The sequence below is a fragment of the Phoenix dactylifera genome, chromosome 14 (genome assembly GCF_009389715.1).
Source record: "Phoenix dactylifera cultivar Barhee BC4 chromosome 14, palm_55x_up_171113_PBpolish2nd_filt_p, whole genome shotgun sequence".
Taxonomy (NCBI): Eukaryota; Viridiplantae; Streptophyta; class Magnoliopsida; order Arecales; family Arecaceae; genus Phoenix; species Phoenix dactylifera.
In genome coordinates this window covers 11714810-11733003 of record NC_052405.1, presented here as the reverse complement: position 1 = coordinate 11733003, position 18194 = coordinate 11714810, and the positions used below count along the sequence as shown (strand labels likewise).

Genomic DNA, 18194 nt, shown 5'->3' with positions numbered 1-18194 from the left:
TCCTTCGGCATTAAAGAGGCATTAAAAACCTAATTTTTATTAAGAGTATAATAGAAATTATGCATAACTTTTTCAGAAAAGTGAATGGTCAACTAAACATAAGCACTCTGAAAATCTGTTACTTTCCTATTATCAACTAAACATACCAAAAATATTTTTCCAGGCATCTTTTTTCAGGAATATGCTTCCAAGAAATTATATTCCTAGGAGGAAAAATGCTTTCCACGAACCAAACGAGCCCTTATAGAGATAAGCCCACGGTCGTCTCATTAAGAAAAAATGATAAATTCACCATGATTTTTTCTGCTGCACTTTCTCAATTCTTATTTTATTAAGGAAAAGAAAACACATTTGCCATGTACATGATGAGTTAAAAAATGAGAAAAAAAAAACCGAAAGAGGGAGAGATGGAGTTATTAAGAGAGTGGATGTGCTTAGGTTTTCCTACTTTGCACTCTCCAGTTAATCATAATTGATTGAGCATGTATCTAATCTAAATTTTTAGAGCTTCTAAGTTTTAACCAACCTAATTCAGTTGCATTTCTAAAGCTTTTAATATAATCCGACCGAAACTAATCTATATAATTTATTTTAACAAATAAATCTTCTTTTCTCTCTCTTATCGCTATATATCTATCTATCTATCTATATGTATGTATAAGATTTAGATTAGCCTCACTTGAATCAATATAACTTGACCTAATTTAAGTCGATCTACCAAGTTAGGTCAAATTCCGATAATTTTATTAGTTGGATTAGAGCTTGTTAGTCCTAACTCAAGCCAATCTCAGTAATCTATATAATTTGTTTTAACAAATAAATCTCTCTCTCTCTCTCTCTCTCTCTCTCTCTCTCATCGCTATTTATCTATCTATATGTATGTATTAAGATTTACATTAGTCTCACTTGAATCAATATAACTTGACCTAATTTAAGTCGATCTCCCAAGTTAAGTCAAATTCTGGTAATTTTATTAGTTGGATTGGAGCTTGTTAGCGCTAACTCAAGCCAATCTCACTTTCAAATTGTCTAGATTTGACTTCTGCCATTAATAACTCAAACTTTTTGGGCTTCTGACAACTAAAATTTATATATGGCTTATATTTTTTAGATTTTTCAACTCAACTTGATCGAACTACTTTTTTTGTTACATGCTCACTCCTTTCCTAACCTACGTCTTGCATGGACCAAGAAAACTTGACTAGGCGAAACTTGTTTGGATACAAAACTTTTGGACTCAAATACGAGTTTGGTTAGGTAATTAATTTTAGAGGTCATGTTAATTTTGGATTGGGTGTTTTGTCAATCAAGTCAAATTTGTTTGGCCTCAACTCAATGAAACCTAAATTATATCCAAGTAAGGAGAGGCATAAGTTTGAGTAAGTGGAAAGATAAGGATGCAAGAAGTTAAAAACAATCATGTTCCATCAATAATTCATGAACTCTTTGTTCTAATATCTTAGAGTTTTATATTTTAAAAATTAAAATTAAAGGCTAATCTATTTCATATTCTTAATACAAAATTTATTATTTGAAAAATTTTATTACAAGAGAGAATTTGTTCACAAGTCAATCACAATCTATTAAAAAGCCAAATGGCGGTGAAAACCAATTCCAAACGAAGTTCAACTATATGGTTTGTTAAAACTTAAAAGCATGTTTTTCATTCGACTTAATTTTTGCTCTAAAGATAATTTCATAACTAAAGGATCAATGTTTTCCATGGTCAATCTCCCTAATAAGAAAAAAGAACCTTTATATACTAAATCTTATATTTCGAGAATATTCATTTTCTCGCATGCTGATTTTTTTCTAGAGCTATGACATGAAAAAATCTAGCCAAAAATCGAGATGAAGGTATGATTGATCTGAATCAATAGTATCCAATATCTGACTTCTTAATTAACTTAACATGACACTATGTGCTTTTCATCTTTCTCTCTTTATGTGTGTGTGTATGCGCGGAAGATTTGGACCAAATATGTTTAGAAAACTATGTGCTAATGAGAGCTTGCCCTTCATTACTTAATTTAAATCTTCCAACTGAAAAACATGTTAATTGCATGCTTCCTCCTACATGAACTAAATGGTTTGCTACGTATCTAGTTTTATGTTATAAGTAGAGTAACCTTCATGCCTAAATTTGAATTATGAACGCTCATAATACCTAACCAAACTTTCATTTCAGACAAGTTTCTTTTTTTCCCCTTAATTTTTCATCCTAAACATACTTATATGCAACTTAGCCATTCTTGCACCCATAGATTAACCATGTTCGCATTTTTATTTTTGATTCACCGGTTTCATGTCTGTAACCTCTCATCCATTACTCAAATTGAATGAGCAGTATTTCATGATTCTGATGCTGCATGAGTTAATAAACTAATTTATACTACAGTTTACATAGAAATATATACATTCTTAATTTATATTTAATATCCTATTGTGTTTTTAATTAGCGTTAATAATAAGAGATTACATTTTAGATGTCTTACAACCGTAGATGTCAAAACTGAAAGTCCAAGTAGGCTAGATCTTTATGGGCCTTGTGACTTGACCTTGGACTCGAACCGTACTTTAATTGGCTGGCCTGAGTTATTCGGTCACGTACCACCCGACCAGTTTGTACTATTTGATTTGCTCCTTTTTTTTCCACCACCGACATCAATCTGATGACAAATCTATCAACAAATCTCAATCAAGAACTTATCAATAAATTTTGATACACTGTACCACGGGACGCATGACATGTCACGTGGATGGGTGAGAGATGGAGGAATCGTCCAAGGTAAGCATGAATTTAGAGGACTGTGGAGAGGTAGCCGCCTATATGACTAACTACGCTGATAGCGCCTTTTAAGCTGAAAATGGAGAGCTGTGTCCGGAGCTCCACTATATTCTATTTTTTAATTTTATTGGGTGTATTCGTACACATATTATATGAATTATCTATCTCAACAAAAAAAAAAATTCAACTTCTTTCGTTGGAGTCACCGTTCGATCATCAATTTTTTGCTTTGATATCTGTGCAGTGGGTGATCCAGCGGTTTCGGGCTAAGATAGGTCAATTCTTCTTTTATTATTATTATTATTATTATTATTATTTATTATTTTCTCGGTCTCCGAGGAGGACAAAGAATTGCAAGTCAGAAAAGGCAAAGTTTGCTGGCAAAATCCCCACTCGATCGGATAACGAATAACCTTTAAGGGCACGTTCGTTAGTAACTCCGAATCCCAGCCCAGTTCTAATCCTCCAACAAATAAAACTAAACAGCGTTAGGTTTTCCGTTTCTCATCATCTCCAGATAGCAGTCAGAATCAAGATCAAACGGTCATAAACAGGTTGCCACTCCCAACGCTCACGCTCTATCTTGATACTTTTACCAACTCACCCCTATTTAGTGTCTCTGACGCAAAGTGACCAAAATACCTCTACCCTTGTCACAATCGCAGCCGTCGGATCCTAGAGATATGGACGCAATAGCTTGCACTCCGACTATTAAGGCAAGGGTGTTTAAGGTAAGTAGGACATTTAGGTTGCGTTACGACAAGAGGCCGAGTCGGCCGCGGGAAAAAATGCGTCCTGCTCGCTCTCGAACTGAGACTTATAAAACCTTCCTCGGCCTGTAAACGGCGCTAAATAATCTCTCCCTTTTTTTTTTACGGCGATCGGAGTAAGTCGCTTCTTGAAGATTCTTCCCTTCAGGTATTTTTTTCCGATCTTTTTTAGCTTTTAGAATCGACTTTTTTTTCTTATTTTAATGTTTTCTTCTTGGATCGGGATTATTTTTTGTTGGAAGGATCAAAGGTTGGTGGTCTTTTGTTTTCAGAATAAAAAGTTGATCTTTAGCTTTTCGGTTTTGGTTTTAATCCCATCTGAAAATTTATAATCGCCCAATGGAACTCTTTTTTTTTTCGTTTGCTTTAATGTTAGACCGATAGAAAGTCGAGATTTTTATGAGGTTCGCATTATTTTAAGAGAGAATAAGGTTTCTGTAGATGCTCCGATTAATATATTTTTTACATTCGGTTTACGTATACGATTTTGTCCTCTCTCTCTCTCTCAGGAAAATTAGATTTTGTTCTTATGTTTCTCTATTTTTTCTTCTCGCTAATCTCTACCAAAAATTTTGAATGTGTGGTTTCTCTTTCTTTTCTTTTGGCTGCCATAAATGATTCAGTTTCTATTTAACAAGAAAAATATTGATTTTGTTGTTGCATCCTGTGATAAATGTGACGCTGAAATCGCCAGCTATTACTGAAACCGTGTGCCAGTTTCATAGAGTGCTGGATGCACACCTGATCACTCCACTGATGATATTGTTAATCATCAATTTAGGATGGCTACAAGAGTGTCTTGATTAGGTGTTTTTTTAGAACATATGTGGTGTAGTGCCCTCATGTCAACATATTTGTTAGCTCAGCCTATAGTTGGATGGGCTTGTGTTTTTTCTCAGTTTTATTTTTTGATTTTGGTAAGAAAGCGAGTCGATCCCTCTCCCCTTATGTTTCCAACTGATATCCTCAAAATTTAGCAAACATTATTAGGAATATCATGAAAGCATATCACAAATGCATTCCTTTTTTCTTTTGATATGTCATATATCAGTTGTTTTTCCACTTTCTTTAAAAAAAATTGTTAAATCTTGTTAGGGGATACCATCACTGCTCCGTTGTGTTGGAATAATGCTACGGGGAGCTGGTATTGTACACTGGAAAATTTCATCTATCCATGTCGCATGGGGGATTGGTGTCACTGGCAGAAATTAGCGCAATACATAAGGGTTTAGTTGAATATCAAGTTTCCAAGACAGCAGGGGGGTTGTGCTATACACATTTCATGTATACTAAGGGGCACCCAAGGCACTGTTCATATTATAGTTTGGAATTCTTCTGCAGCTTTTGAGTTTAAAGCAGTTAAGATAATAATTTTGAAGGATTTCCTTTTAGGTTGGTAAGTTGAAATTGAATGCACTATAAATCCTATGGTAAAACTCCCATTCATTTTGTTCATACACTCATGATGAGAAATTTTGAAGCCTTCATTTGTTCCTTGTTTTTATTACAGAAGCACTCATGCAGTAGTGGCTATTGTAATGATGAATACATTTAACATGTATCTTTATATCTAACCCTGCTTTTATATGGAAGTCTGAAAATTGCTTGCAAGATTGGCTGGCTTCTATCTAGTGAATGAACTAAGTCCTTTTCAAGTCATTTATTTGTTATTGTATCGGACTCTTGTGTTTACCATTTCCTTGTTGCATCTGTTGGGTCTCTGAATTCCACAAACATAATTGTTGAGACTTTCACTGTCGTTGACTCCCCCAAGCATCTTGTTTCTATCTGATGCCTGATATAGTTTGAATGTCATGATTTAAAACAATTGACTTGGTATTGCACTTTGAACTGTTTTGGGGCACTGGTTGAGGATGAGGCCTCTGATGGGAACAAATGTTCTGGAGTAGCTCGGGGCATTTCAGGGATTACCATCAACGAGTTAGGATATTTTACTCTAATAGGCATACTGGTCCGTATGTAGAGTTTTATGAATTCCCGAAAGTATCTAATGGATGCAAGTTAACTATATTTAGTGATTCACTTTTGAAATAGAAGGTTAAGAAACACAGATTTGCATTAGTATGAAGTTACTTGAATTTGCTTGTGTTTTAACATGGCTAGATATTGGTTTGCATCTGACCAACCTGAGATTCTGAGATGTTAAACTTACCAGTCAGTTCTGTTGTGATTATTGGAAGTTCTGGAATTCTGTATTAATGCGTACGAATTTCCTTTGGTTGCATTTTCTTTGATATTTATTATGCTAATTTGTCAGCTGGTGTATATTTGGGTAGTTTACTAAGCTTCCAATATTAAAATTTCCTTTATTCAGTTTTGCTTTTACTAGCTGCTGTGCATGAAGTTTTATGTTTTTTTGAGAATAGCGGGAAGTTCTATGTGTATGTCATTTCATGCAACCTAGTTAATTTATTTGCATATTGAACTTTAAAAGTGACTTGTAATTCCTTGTCCTGTTCTCCATATAGTGTTTGACTTGGATTATTTTAGTTACCTGGGATTTGCCATGGTCTAATATCTTAGCAGGACTCTTCAATTTGATATCCAATTTGAACCTTTCCCTTTCTTATATAATTGAATCTGTCAATATGCAGATAGCTTTACGATTTAATGCCAGAAAAAATGGGCTTTATTGGTAGTATTGAATCTTCTCAGCAGACAAGGGATTTCTTACCTACAATTCAGTCAGTCTCCAAGAATGCTAGCACCCATAGTTGGTCCAAATATGGTTTGAGAGATCATGAGGCAGGCCTTGATCAAAATCATACAGAGACACCTGATGTTGTTCTTGCAGATTCGGAAACCAAAGATTTTGATATTGAGAAGCAGGTGGATTATACTGAAGGATTGTCAGATGAAAGCGAGTATGTGTGGTTGTCTTCAGATAGTAAGTCTTCATCATTGTTTAGTTCTGATGACTCGCAAGATATTTGGGAGTTTGATTGCTGGGATCTGTCTCTCCATGATCCGTTCTCTTCATCATTGTCATTATCTCAAAGCTCTGAAGTTCTCTCAAATAAGGGAAAAGGTTTTCTTGTCTCTGATGGGTCTAGAATGAGTTCTACAGGCGTCTCACCCTTAGTTCTTAACGGACTATGTGAAGATACTGAGGGGAAAGGTCTGAAGGAGGAACTCGTTTTGCAGTTACATGAAACTGTCAGAAATGAGGTAAAAGATTCTCACATTGGGCATCCAGAGAGTGGTGATTCTTCATATGAGATATTTGTCGGTGAGAATTCGCCGGTTGCTTATTGTCCTGGTACATCCTTCAATCCCTGTGATGATACACCATTTCGAGATTTTGATAGAACAGACATATGGGTATCTTCATTGGATCTTGAAGGGGAGGATACCGAGTTAATACAAGATAAAGAGCAAGTGTTCGACATCTTTGATTCTGATTTTCCCAGTCCTCCCTTTAGTGCCAAACTGAATTTCCAACTCAGTCCTTCCAGCTGTACTCCAAGGTCTTCTATTGTCCATGCAGATGAAGTTAAGAATGCAGTAGAAGAATCTGATTCTGATGAACCTCTCTTTTGGCCATTTGAACATAGCTCCTATAGCTGCCCTGAATTCAAGAACTTCCTATGTTTGTCACCTCCTAAGGATGGAGGAATTGATTGTATTTCAGGTCCGCATAACTCAAAAACAATCAGGTTGAAACTCCATCAAAAGAACATCCCAGCAGACAGACAAGTCAGCCAAGGATGTAGAAGAAGGATTACATTCAGTCCAACACCAAAGTCAGCTGTTGCAGAACGTAAAACCAGAGGTTCTGATAATGATGTTCGGAAGACTGCTGCCTCATCTTCAAGGTTGAGCAAATTAAACAAAGCTTCTTCTGACCAGCATCCAAGCAACATCTCCAAGAAAAGAAGACCACCTCAGTTAAAAATTGATGTGCCAAAACATGCTAGTGGTCAGGAGATTTTGCGCCAACCTCTGCCAGAGGTTGAAGCTGTCAGTTTGCATGATTTGGTCGTGCAAGGAGTTCCAATTGAAAAGTTTGTTGGGCTGAATGAATTTGATGGTCATGAAGGCATTAATGTAGAATCTGAGGAGGATCAGTTTACTTTTTATGCATCGCCCTGCAAGACTATGAAGCTGATGCTTTCTGGGAATATTGATTGGTCCATGGTAAACAGTGATCACAAGGGCTGCAACCATTCTGCTATGGGCATCGATGAAAGCAATCAACAAACAAAGGATTGTACTGTAGCACATGCCAAAGGCAACGAAGATATTTTAGATGAGCAGCTGGGGGAGCCTCATGTACATGATTGACTTTCGCTTTCAGAGTAAGGAGACTGGTGGTGCAGTCTGCTTCTCAAACAACTAAACCCGGTGCCTCCAATATTGTTGCAATTTGGAGCAAAGAGTTCTGTATTAATGGATTTTGACATGGGGGGGTTAGCACAGGGTCAGCACAATGAGATGAGTGCTCGTGGTCTTGGTTTCCAGCAAGGATAGAACAGCAGAGTAGTCTATAGCTGTAGCTTGCTAAACTCATGCCACCATATCAGCCTAGAGCAATAGGTTTGTGCATTAATTTTGTTGGCAATTCGTCCAACAAAGTTCTGCAGAGAAATAGCATAGTTTGCTTCCTTGGAAAATGAGTTCGATGTTGCTTCATCGCCATTGCAAGCTGGAGCAGTGGGATTTTGCATTATGTTGTTGCGCATGGTTCGATGCGGGTTTTGGAGGAGTCCATTTGAAAAAATGGAGAGGAGTTACTTTGCTTGACATGGTTTTAGTTAATTGAGTAGTCTCAACATTCCCTATATTATGTTCAGATCAAGATTTTAAATCCTGTGGGATGATGGTGTGCTGTCCCACCCTATCCTGGAAGCGGTCTCAGTCATAAATGCCATTAGATATGCTCTATCACTCTCCCCTTCTTTTTCCCTTTTCCTTTCTTCTTTTTTTTCTTTCTTTCCTTCTTTTTTTTTCTTTCTTTTTATTCTACCTTCTTTCTATTTTTACCCTTTTCTTCATTTCTTTTTTCCTTTTTCTTCTTCTTTCTCTTTTCTTTCTTTCTTTTTCGTCTTCCTTTCTTTCATTCATTTTTCTTCTTCTTTTCTTTCACCTTTTCCTTTTCCTCATCTTTCTTTCCTTTGTTTTCCTTTGTTTCTTTCTTTTTTTCATCTTTCTTTTCTTTTCTCCCATATTTATGAGTTTTGGAGTTCCGACCCCGAGATGCCTCCCATTTACCTAGATTTAAAACCTTGGTGTAGATTAGTTGTATCTCTTATGTAAATGGGCATTATAAGATATCTGTTTTGAATATCTTGGCCCATGGAGATCCACCCACCTTTTTCTTAACTGCATTCTAGAGGCTGGGTATGTGTTTTTCCTCCTCAACTCTGTGGCGTCATTTTATGTATGAAACTTGTTCACTTGGTACAAAGGCATGAACCATTCTCTCTTTAATATTCTAGTTTCCTTCATTGTATATATAAGCTTTGAGCAAAAAAATGTGTTGCATATGATTCTCTACTATATCCTGCTCATATTTTAGCAGAATTGATTTTACAAAGCTTGAGAGGTGATGCAAATAGATCTAGTGGTGAAAGCTGTTTGTTTGCCTGTTGTTATAAATCCTCAATGAGTTTTTTTTTCGGGGGGAAAAGTTAATCAAAGCTAAACAAGAAGTGATGATATAAGTGAATTATTGTTCAAAATCATATGGTTTGCTTATGATTTTTAAATTCTCAGCTCCATGGAATTTCAACTTCAAAAAGATTTGGGTTTTCATTTCATCCTTAGGAAATGTAGAGGTGCAATTGCCTTCACAAGGATATGAAAATTGTGAAGTGCAATATATATTTTGCCCTCCTAGGAATATTATGATATTAGATCTTTGAATCCTAACTTTAGTATCGCAAGTCAAGTCCTTTTAAATGCTCGAGTTTCTGTGGTTTTGGACCATAGGAGGAGATTCATCCCTCTCCTTCATGTGTTTTTATTCATCTATTGTACCCACTTACAGTGAACATGTTTTTTAGACATACTTTTAGGGCTCATTTGGTTCGCAGGAAGCATTTTCCTTCCTAGGAATATGATTTCTGGAAAGAAGATTCTTAAGAAGAGAATGCCTGGGAATGTACTTTTGGCATATTTGGTTAAACATGAAAAAGTGACAGATTTCCAGAGTGCCTATGTTTGGTTGACCAACCACTTTTCTGAAAAAGTTATGTATAATTTCTATTATACCCTTAATAAAAATTAGGTCTTTAATGCCTCTTTAATGCTGAAGGGCCTTTTTGGAAAAAAAAATAAAAATGGAGTGATTTCCGTCTCATGAGAAAGTAACTTTTCCATAAAATGTGGGAATCATATTTCCATGGGAATACAACTTCCCCATCTCTCTCCTTTGAAAACTCCAACCAAATAAGAGGCATCTTATTACTTTCTCATTGGCCACACTTTCTCCTTTTCTTTTTCCGTGAACCAAACGAGCCATTATTTAAACCACCACCGGGGTTCAAACCGTGAATCTTCACCATGGAAAAGTCCTCATTAAGAGAGGGGTGATAACTAGCTGAGCTAACAGCTATTGGCCTCTTAATGTGTTATTGGAGGAGAAACGAAATGATGAGCATAGATTTTGGATAGACCGGGAAAGGTGTTTCCTAGATGTATGAAAAGGTGTTCCCTAGATGTCTACCATGTGTATAGTCTCCATATTTTCTGAGAGATGATTAGTAGTGCACTCATAGTTAGTAAAAAATATTTATTTATTTATTTTTTATTTTGTTTTATTTTATTTTAATTCTTTTGCATGGACTACCTAAAACTAGTCTGCTGCCATAATAGATTTGTAGCTCGCTTTGGTGACATCTTGTTGGTCTGACCCACTTTTAGTCCCGAAAAAAAAGGAGATGAACCAGCTTCATGCGTTGCCCGTATACTGTTCGAGGAGCGTATCGTTGATGGCATTCCAGACCTCACTTTAGAACATTTCAAGTCATTGGCATTAGAATTAAGCAAGCCCTATCATATTCTTTTTAAAGAGAAATCCTCCTAAGAAGCCTCCATGAAATCTGATAGCAGAAATGAATGCAGAGAAGTGATCCTGGTCTGTGTGGTGAATAGCTTGTTTCAGATCAGATTTAGAACCATGGTTGGACTGGTGTCTTGATCTTCTCTTCCCGTTCCATGGAGTTTGAATTATGCAATATTTGATCATTTGATGGAATGGGTCTCACTAACCAATGGTGGGTGATAGACAGGTGGTGGGATTTATTCGAGTCCTTGCTCTAATTGATCAATCACGAGTTCATGGAGTGGATTCTTTAGGTCCTCTAAATTGATGTTATTTTTTTTCGATTTTTCTCTTGACTAAACAAAGAATGAGATTGTCCCATTGTAACGAGCATGAGTGGAAATTTCCAGTTCATAGTTGCTTGCTCGACCGGTTTATTTAGTTGAGACCCCCTAGTCAACGTAGGTGATTGAATGAATGGTGAAACCTTCTGTGGACATTATTTTATCTTATTCGAACTGAAAAATATCAGATGAACTCAAGTAATGGATGCATGTCAGGAGTGGCTGATGTGTTTATCAACTTCCCATGAGTATAGCATAAGCTAGGTTCAGAATTTGAAGTAGATGAAAAACAGAAAAAGGAATGGTAATCTACATCAACCGTCTCCTAAATCTATGGCCCCAACATGATCCCATTCTTGTTAATGTCTAACCATCTATAATTTGATCTCCTGCCACTCATGCAAATGAATCCATTGACCGAGGATGGGAACTGTAGATCTGGTGAGACAAATTCCAATTCTTATTTAGTCTCGTGCAATCATGGGTTGCAGTTTTGGATAGTGTTGGTCATATCTGGTCTCTGTCCAATGGAATCACCTACCATCCATCAGATGAATCTCACACTGATTCTGGTTCTATGTTCTGTGTCCTATTTGGTCATTGGCTCGAGTCTTATATCCATCATTAGTCACAGCATCCCTCGAAGGCATTCACCTTTCTTCCCACTAGTCCACTACTGGATCACCCACAACATAAATCTCAAAGTACTTCAAACTTTATCATTCATCCATTTGCATAGATCCAAAAGCGAGTAGTAGGCGATCCAACAGTGGATTCGTACGCAAAAAAAGTTGAATTCTTGCAACCACAACCCTTCTAACATTGACCCAAAAAAATTGAGATTGTTTTTACCTTGTTGGAGGCCTAAGATTACTCTAGATGTTTCTAGAAAAGGTTTAGGTAGGTCAACTAAACAATCTAGAGATTTTTAAATTCCATGCATGCCGACTAAGGCGATGCTCTTCCATGACAAGTGGCCTTCCCGGTTCTCCTTGAGGAGCAAGCAAGAGCCGCTTATTCCAATTCTTCCAGCTACTCCGTCAAATCAAGTTCAAAAACAACCACTCCAACTTAGCGGATCACATTATGTTGACCCTCTCATGAGAGGGATAGCTATGATAAAGTATGCTATGGATTTTATCAAAGTTTAGACATTAACTGACATTTTATTTTCATAAGAAAAGCAATGGTTTCCTTTTCTAGCTTCATGTGAAAAGTTCGGAACAAACCCCTCTACAAAAATATTTAGAGAGAGAGGCATAGATAGTAACGGGCATTAGCTCCAATAAGAACCCCGCCACCTTTCTCTCTCTCTCTCTCTCTCTCTCTCTCTCTCTCTCTCTCTCTCTCTATATATATATATATATATATAGCAACTAGCTCAACGGTACGTGTGAAAGCCATTTTTATGAGGCATGAATGCTAAGATCAATGATTGATGAGGGATATAGCAAGCAGTAATAGATCTTTATTATATCTAAAAGCAATATATGTCATGTATGCGTTATGTTTTGTTTAGCACGAAGCAAATGGACTGCATGTGATATTATGTGAGAAAAAAAAGGATTAAATATATTATCAAAAAGAAAATATGTGGTTCCAAATCCGTCATAATCTTAATCTCCAAATCCAACATAAATAAATAAATCCAACATGAGAGTCTCCAAATCCAACCTATCTGGCTCGTGTTGTCAACGTACCTAACCACCTTTGCGACCTGGAGAGCCAAAGCCGACGCATTTGATCACCCGGAAGAGACGGTCAGGCACCGCAGGCGGGCGAACTTTCTTTGACGTTCGCGCGCGCGGGAGTCGCACCGCCCAGTTACCTACCGCCGAAGCTTCCCAAACCCCGGGCATTTCCGGGAGATCCAGGGGCGTTATGGGAACACCAGGTTGCAGGCCGTCGGAAAGATTTTTGCCTCCGAAGCAATGAAGCTTCCTTGCTCTTCCGAGGCTTTATATTAGTCGCCGTGCTCTTTTTGACTCGGCGAGAAGCGGTCCACGGCGGGCTATAGGGGTTAGGGTTAGGGGTTTCGGTTTCTTCTCCGAAGCTGCGACGTCTGTTGGTATTTGAATGGGATCCAAGCGAGGGTTTCTCCCCGCGTAGCGATTCCCCTCTCTCGAGAATCACGCCTCTTCCGTAGTCAGCTTCTCCAGATCTAGGTAACAATTTTTGAATTTCCCCCCTTTATTGTTTGATTTTTAGCTCATTTTTTGCTCCCTTTCCTGTTTGAGAATCGGAAAGGTCGAGTCTTTATTGAGGAATTTCCGTATTCTCATCTTATTTATGTATTTCGGTGTTCAAGATTGGATTTTTATTCTTCCTTTGTAAGTTGTGTTTGCTCTCATTTGAAAACTGGGGAGATTTGAGTTTCTTTCGTCCTATGGTGGAGCAATTTCTAAGGGTTTGCAGGGCTTGGAATTGAAAAATTAATTAGAGAGCTTTTTAGATTTTGTTTTCTGGTGATTATGGTTTTAATTTTGTTTTCAATTATGTTTTATTTTGTTTGGCTTAGTTGTTTGTGGAAAGCAAGACGAGAATTTTGAGAGATCTAGGTTTGTTGGAGGCATTTTTTTTTGGACTTTAAGGATGTGTAGTTGATTCATGTGGCTTTTAGGTTCATTGAGTTTTAACTTTGATTTGGTGGCATTGGCAGTTTTTTCGGTGGTAATTGTTGAGGGATAGAAGAAGAAAATGCGGGCACCGTCGCTGCTTGCGCAATGCTTTCCAGGCTTGATACCCCATGACAAGAATGGTCATGGCGTTTCCATTGTTTCTGAAAGGGATTTGCTTCTTCCCTCACCAGCTGTTGAGATTCTTCCTTCAAAGGTATCTCCATCTTTCTTTATTTATCTCTCTGCCAATTTGATTGTCTGAGTTTTAATTTAACTTTGGTCATTGCAATTTCTTCTTTAACCAAAGAATTACGGATTACCACAAATTTTCGCTGTTGATTTTATAAAGAAATTTCATCAGTTTAGATTTAAATGACTATTTTGGGTCATTTCTGTAACAACTGCAAACGTTTCTTGGCCTTCTTACAGAATGCTCACCCTTACAAGTATGCTGGAGAGAATGTTGATGTGCAAGGTCTAAATATTTTCAAGGTATGTGCTGTTCATTGGGTTTGTGATCTTGTATTCGTGATATTTGTGCCTCTGTCATTAAAACAGTATCCATCATGGAGGATATAATTTTTTATTGGCAAAATATGCCAGCCTTGTTTAATTATATATGCTAAATCACTACTGACAGCCACCTGCATGGGTAATTTGGCAGGTGAAGCTTGTAAGAAAAGTGAGGCAGCATTCAACTTTGTACTAGTATTTTAGCATCAGGAAGGGTGCTTCTAGAATTAATATTGTTGTTTTTTTTTATTTGTATTCTAGGGAAGAGTTAGTGTAGCCGACATGATTGGATTTTCCAGTTCAGAGATGATATCGTCAAAACATGATGGTGAGTGCACCAGAGTTGTGGATCGCTTTGTGTAGTTTTTGTATGATGCAGCAGAATATGTGACTCTGTAGGTTCTAACTGCCGGTTTTGCAGGATCTCTGAAATCCTGGGAGAGTTCAATGGATCTTGTAAATATTCTGAAGCACGAGATACGTGATGGACAGTTGAGTTTCAGGGGCAAGCAGATTCTAGAGGTAGCTGCTGCTTTCCGAAAGCTCTTCCAATTTTGTTCTTTCTGATTCCATAATTCTCTTTCTTTAGAATTTTTGCCCTCCTCCCACCCAAAAAAGAAAAAGAAGAAAAATTGGAGGAACATATGTATATGCCTTTGCAAAAGAAACTTTAAACTGATTGACACGTATTCTATTTTAAAGCATGAAAACTGATTAAGATTGTATAGTTCTTATGAAAATAACCAAAATGTATTGACTTGCTATTGCTGTATAAGAATCTCTTGGACATAAGTTCCTTCTTCTAAAATAAAATCATATCAAGTTCCCTTTATTAGAACTTTTATCTAGATTTTGTTAGTCTATGCCTCCCAATTCAGCTTCCTTTGCTTTTAATTTTTAATTGAATACAACCATGGTATCTCATCCATTGTTAATTATCTAAGCTTTATGGTTACGACTCTTTAACCTTCTCTTGTTCATATTTATGTATCTTACTGCTTTTCTAACATTTCTCTGCTACAATCACAGCAAGTGTTTACACCCTCTAATTCATATCCTCTTAATCTACCATTTGTAGTTCCATCATCTATTACTTAAATCCAGTTTGAACAGATTTAGGAAAATTGTGGGATAAACCGAATAAGCCTCGCATGGTGTAGTTGGAAGTATTTTTAAAGACTTTTTTTTTACTGTAAAAGTACTTGTTGGACAGGAACAACTTATGGATTCGAACCAACTTTATTAATTCCAAATAGAGTGTAATAGTATAATAGGCTTGCTGCTCATGTTTTAATCTGTATTTGTCTCTTTATTACTTCGCAGATTAAATCGAAATTACTACATGCCTTTCCTTTTCACTCTGTAAGCTTGATCCATAATTAAGAAATTTGCAAATGGCCTGACAAGTTTGAAATTGCATGGCCATAAGGTCTGCCTGAGGTCTGATTTCCATTTAAATCTCCACTATATTGTGCTGTATAGTGTGTTAACTTTGACAATGTTATCATGAAGAGCTTCTCTCCATGATTAGCCAACATCTGCTAGCTTGGTTGGCACATCTTTCCTGAGGGCTTGCTGTGGGAGGTCCAGGTTTCAATGACATAATTGCTCAAAACAAAAAAGAAAAAGAAGAGAAAGGACCTTCCCTCCATAATTTGAATTCTGCTGTTGTTTATCACTTGCATGGCATCTCATATTTGGTTGCTGCCTTGGATGTGTTTTTAATGCTCATTAGATGGACCTCTAGCACTCCTTTCTTCATTGGAGACCATTAAAATACTTAATCATAAACTCTCCAAAATACCATTATTGGAATGCTTAAAGTACACCTTTCAGCAGAAGTTCTTCCTTAATTCAGCTGCTGAAATCCTGATATTTTCCAACAGCCAATAACAGCTTAGGTTGATCTTCCTCTTTTCGCATGTTTTATTCATCAATTACCTTGCCAGTTTGCTCTGGAAATTTCTCAGAACCAATTTCTTAAGCGCTTTCAACCTAACTTCCTCCAGATCGTAAGAAATTACTTTGCTGGTTGAACTCCCGGGAATAAAGCACGCTACTTCTCAACAGTCATATCATCCTCTCTTTGTTTTCTTCATATGTTTGTGTACATATTCTATTGATTTTCATTGCTGAACATCTACCCAAATTGCACTTAAAATGTAAAAGTTTTTCATTTGGAGCCCATGAAAAGTACTGTGAATTGATTTCGTTTCCTGTGCATCTTGACCCCCCTTTTCCTATATAATGGAACTCAAGATGTTAAAATATTAATTTTCTGCAAGTGAATATTTGCTCCTTAATTCTGTCAAGTAAATAGTTTTTTCTCTAAAATTGTTTTGTTTTGCTGATTGCTGCAGCTTGGTTGTGGATATGGTCTGGCTGGGATTTTTGCTTGCCTGAAGGTACGTGCTATCTAAATAATTAAAAGCTTATGTTTCCTTTTACAGTGCCAAACTGTAATAAAATTCATAGAGCTATTAGCCATTTAAATGGGATATTTTGCCCATTATGATACTTAGCTTATCGTTGGATTTTGTGCTCCAAAGCATGTCCAACTAATATTTTTTTGTTATACGAAACTTACAGATTTCATTCTTGTTGAGACCTTTTACAGGGTGCTTCCACAGTGCATTTTCAGGATCCAAATGCAGAAACTATAAGATGCACAACCATTCCCAATGTCCTGGCAAATCTTGAGCAGGCTCGAGATAGGCAGAGCCGCCAACCAGAGAGTCCACTCACCCCATCTCGGCAGCAATTGGCTCCTGATGTCCACTTCTATGCTGGGGATTGGGAGGAGCTCCATACGGTCCTGTCTGTGGTGCAGATTGATGGGTTTGAGCTAGCCCCAGGGACAAGCCTCAGCTTCTCTGAGGATGACTTCATGGATGGATGTAGCAGTCAGGATGGAAGCATCACTGGTCATGAGCCTTCCTCCAGGCGATCCAGGAAGCTCTCAGGAAGCCGTGCTTGGGAGAGGGCAAACGAGACAGACGCCAGGGATGGTGGTTATGATATTATTTTAATTACTGAAATCCCGTATTCAGTGAGTTCTTTGAAGAAGCTATATGCCCTTATAACAAAGGTTAGTCATTTAATTTTCTTGTCTGCCTTATGATCTTAAGAACACTAGACGCTGCTGAACTGTTTGCTGAGTTCATCAGAATCATGGTACATCACTAACTCCAAAGTAGCCCATCTTTACCAAAAAAAAAAAGTGTTGAATTTTCCAATTGTCCTATGCCACTTTATCAATGTATGTAACTGTTTTAACACTTAGGATTCAAACTAGGAGCGTGACTTTGTGGTATGATGCCTATTAGTTCAGAGATTAGGTTCTCGATATGTAAGTTATTGCTGAAATAAAAAGGGAATTGTTCATTATATTAGCTGAACTATCAGAAATGGTTCTTCACTAAATAAAGACTCGGTAGCGATTGTCTGGAATTGAGCTGAAGCCACTGAATAGAATGACCTTATTTTAGGTGCTTGCTTTTGTCTGCAATATATCTGACTGGATTTCTTTGATGCAGTGCTTGAGACCACCATATGGGGTGTTGTATTTGGCTGCCAAGAAGAATTTTGTAGGTTCCAATGGTGGGGCACGGCAGCTGAGAGCTCTGGTGGATGAGGAAGGTATTTTTGGTGCCCATGTGGTTACTGAATTGGCAGACAGGGAAATTTGGAAGTTCTTTTTCAAGTGAGTAAATTCGTGGAGTCAAGAAAGTATATCATTCCCTAACTTCGTGAACCCCTTGGTTTCGATTCTTATACACTGTATGCACCACCAATGTTTAATTTCTTCTTTTATTTTATTTGATGATAAGGTCCAAAATCAGTGGCTCTATTAGCTTGCTAAAATGTTGCAATGCTACCTTTTTGTAGATTTTTATTCTTTTTTTAATATTCATATGTACACAAAAGGATCAATTTAAAGTTTGATTTATATATGTGTTGAGTTCCTTTTTTCCATCTTATCCTGTGGGTTTGCAGTAGAAGTATTATATCAGAGGCAGCATATCATTATGCAAATGTAACGCCGAAATCTCGTGTAATTCTCTTTTTTCTTTATAAACTTTTGGTTAGGGTTCGGGGCGGCCTTCCTTTCTTCCTCCTTTTGCTTCAGAAAAAGAAAATCCAAAGAATAATTCA

General features: G+C 37.1%; 2 protein-coding genes across 2 annotated transcripts; both read left to right on the top strand.

The window, feature by feature from the left end:
- The first annotated feature begins 3600 nt into the window (after positions 1-3600).
- On the top strand, positions 3601-8284 carry LOC103715916. The gene is made up of 2 exons (XM_039133723.1): positions 3601-3706; positions 6174-8284. Exon 2 carries the CDS (start codon positions 6190-6192, stop codon positions 7861-7863), a length of 1674 nt encoding a protein of 557 aa, XP_038989651.1. The 5' UTR covers positions 3601-3706; positions 6174-6189; the 3' UTR covers positions 7864-8284.
- A 4317-nt stretch (positions 8285-12601) lies between these two features.
- On the top strand, positions 12602-18017 carry LOC103714465 (histidine protein methyltransferase 1 homolog). The gene is made up of 8 exons (XM_008801723.4): positions 12602-13073; positions 13568-13740; positions 13956-14018; positions 14301-14367; positions 14461-14561; positions 16400-16444; positions 16657-17127; positions 17576-18017. The coding sequence occupies exons 2-8, from the start codon at positions 13606-13608 to the stop codon at positions 17744-17746; spliced, it is 1053 nt and encodes a 350-aa protein (XP_008799945.2). The 5' UTR covers positions 12602-13073; positions 13568-13605; the 3' UTR covers positions 17747-18017.
- Positions 18018-18194: the final 177 nt, after the last annotated feature.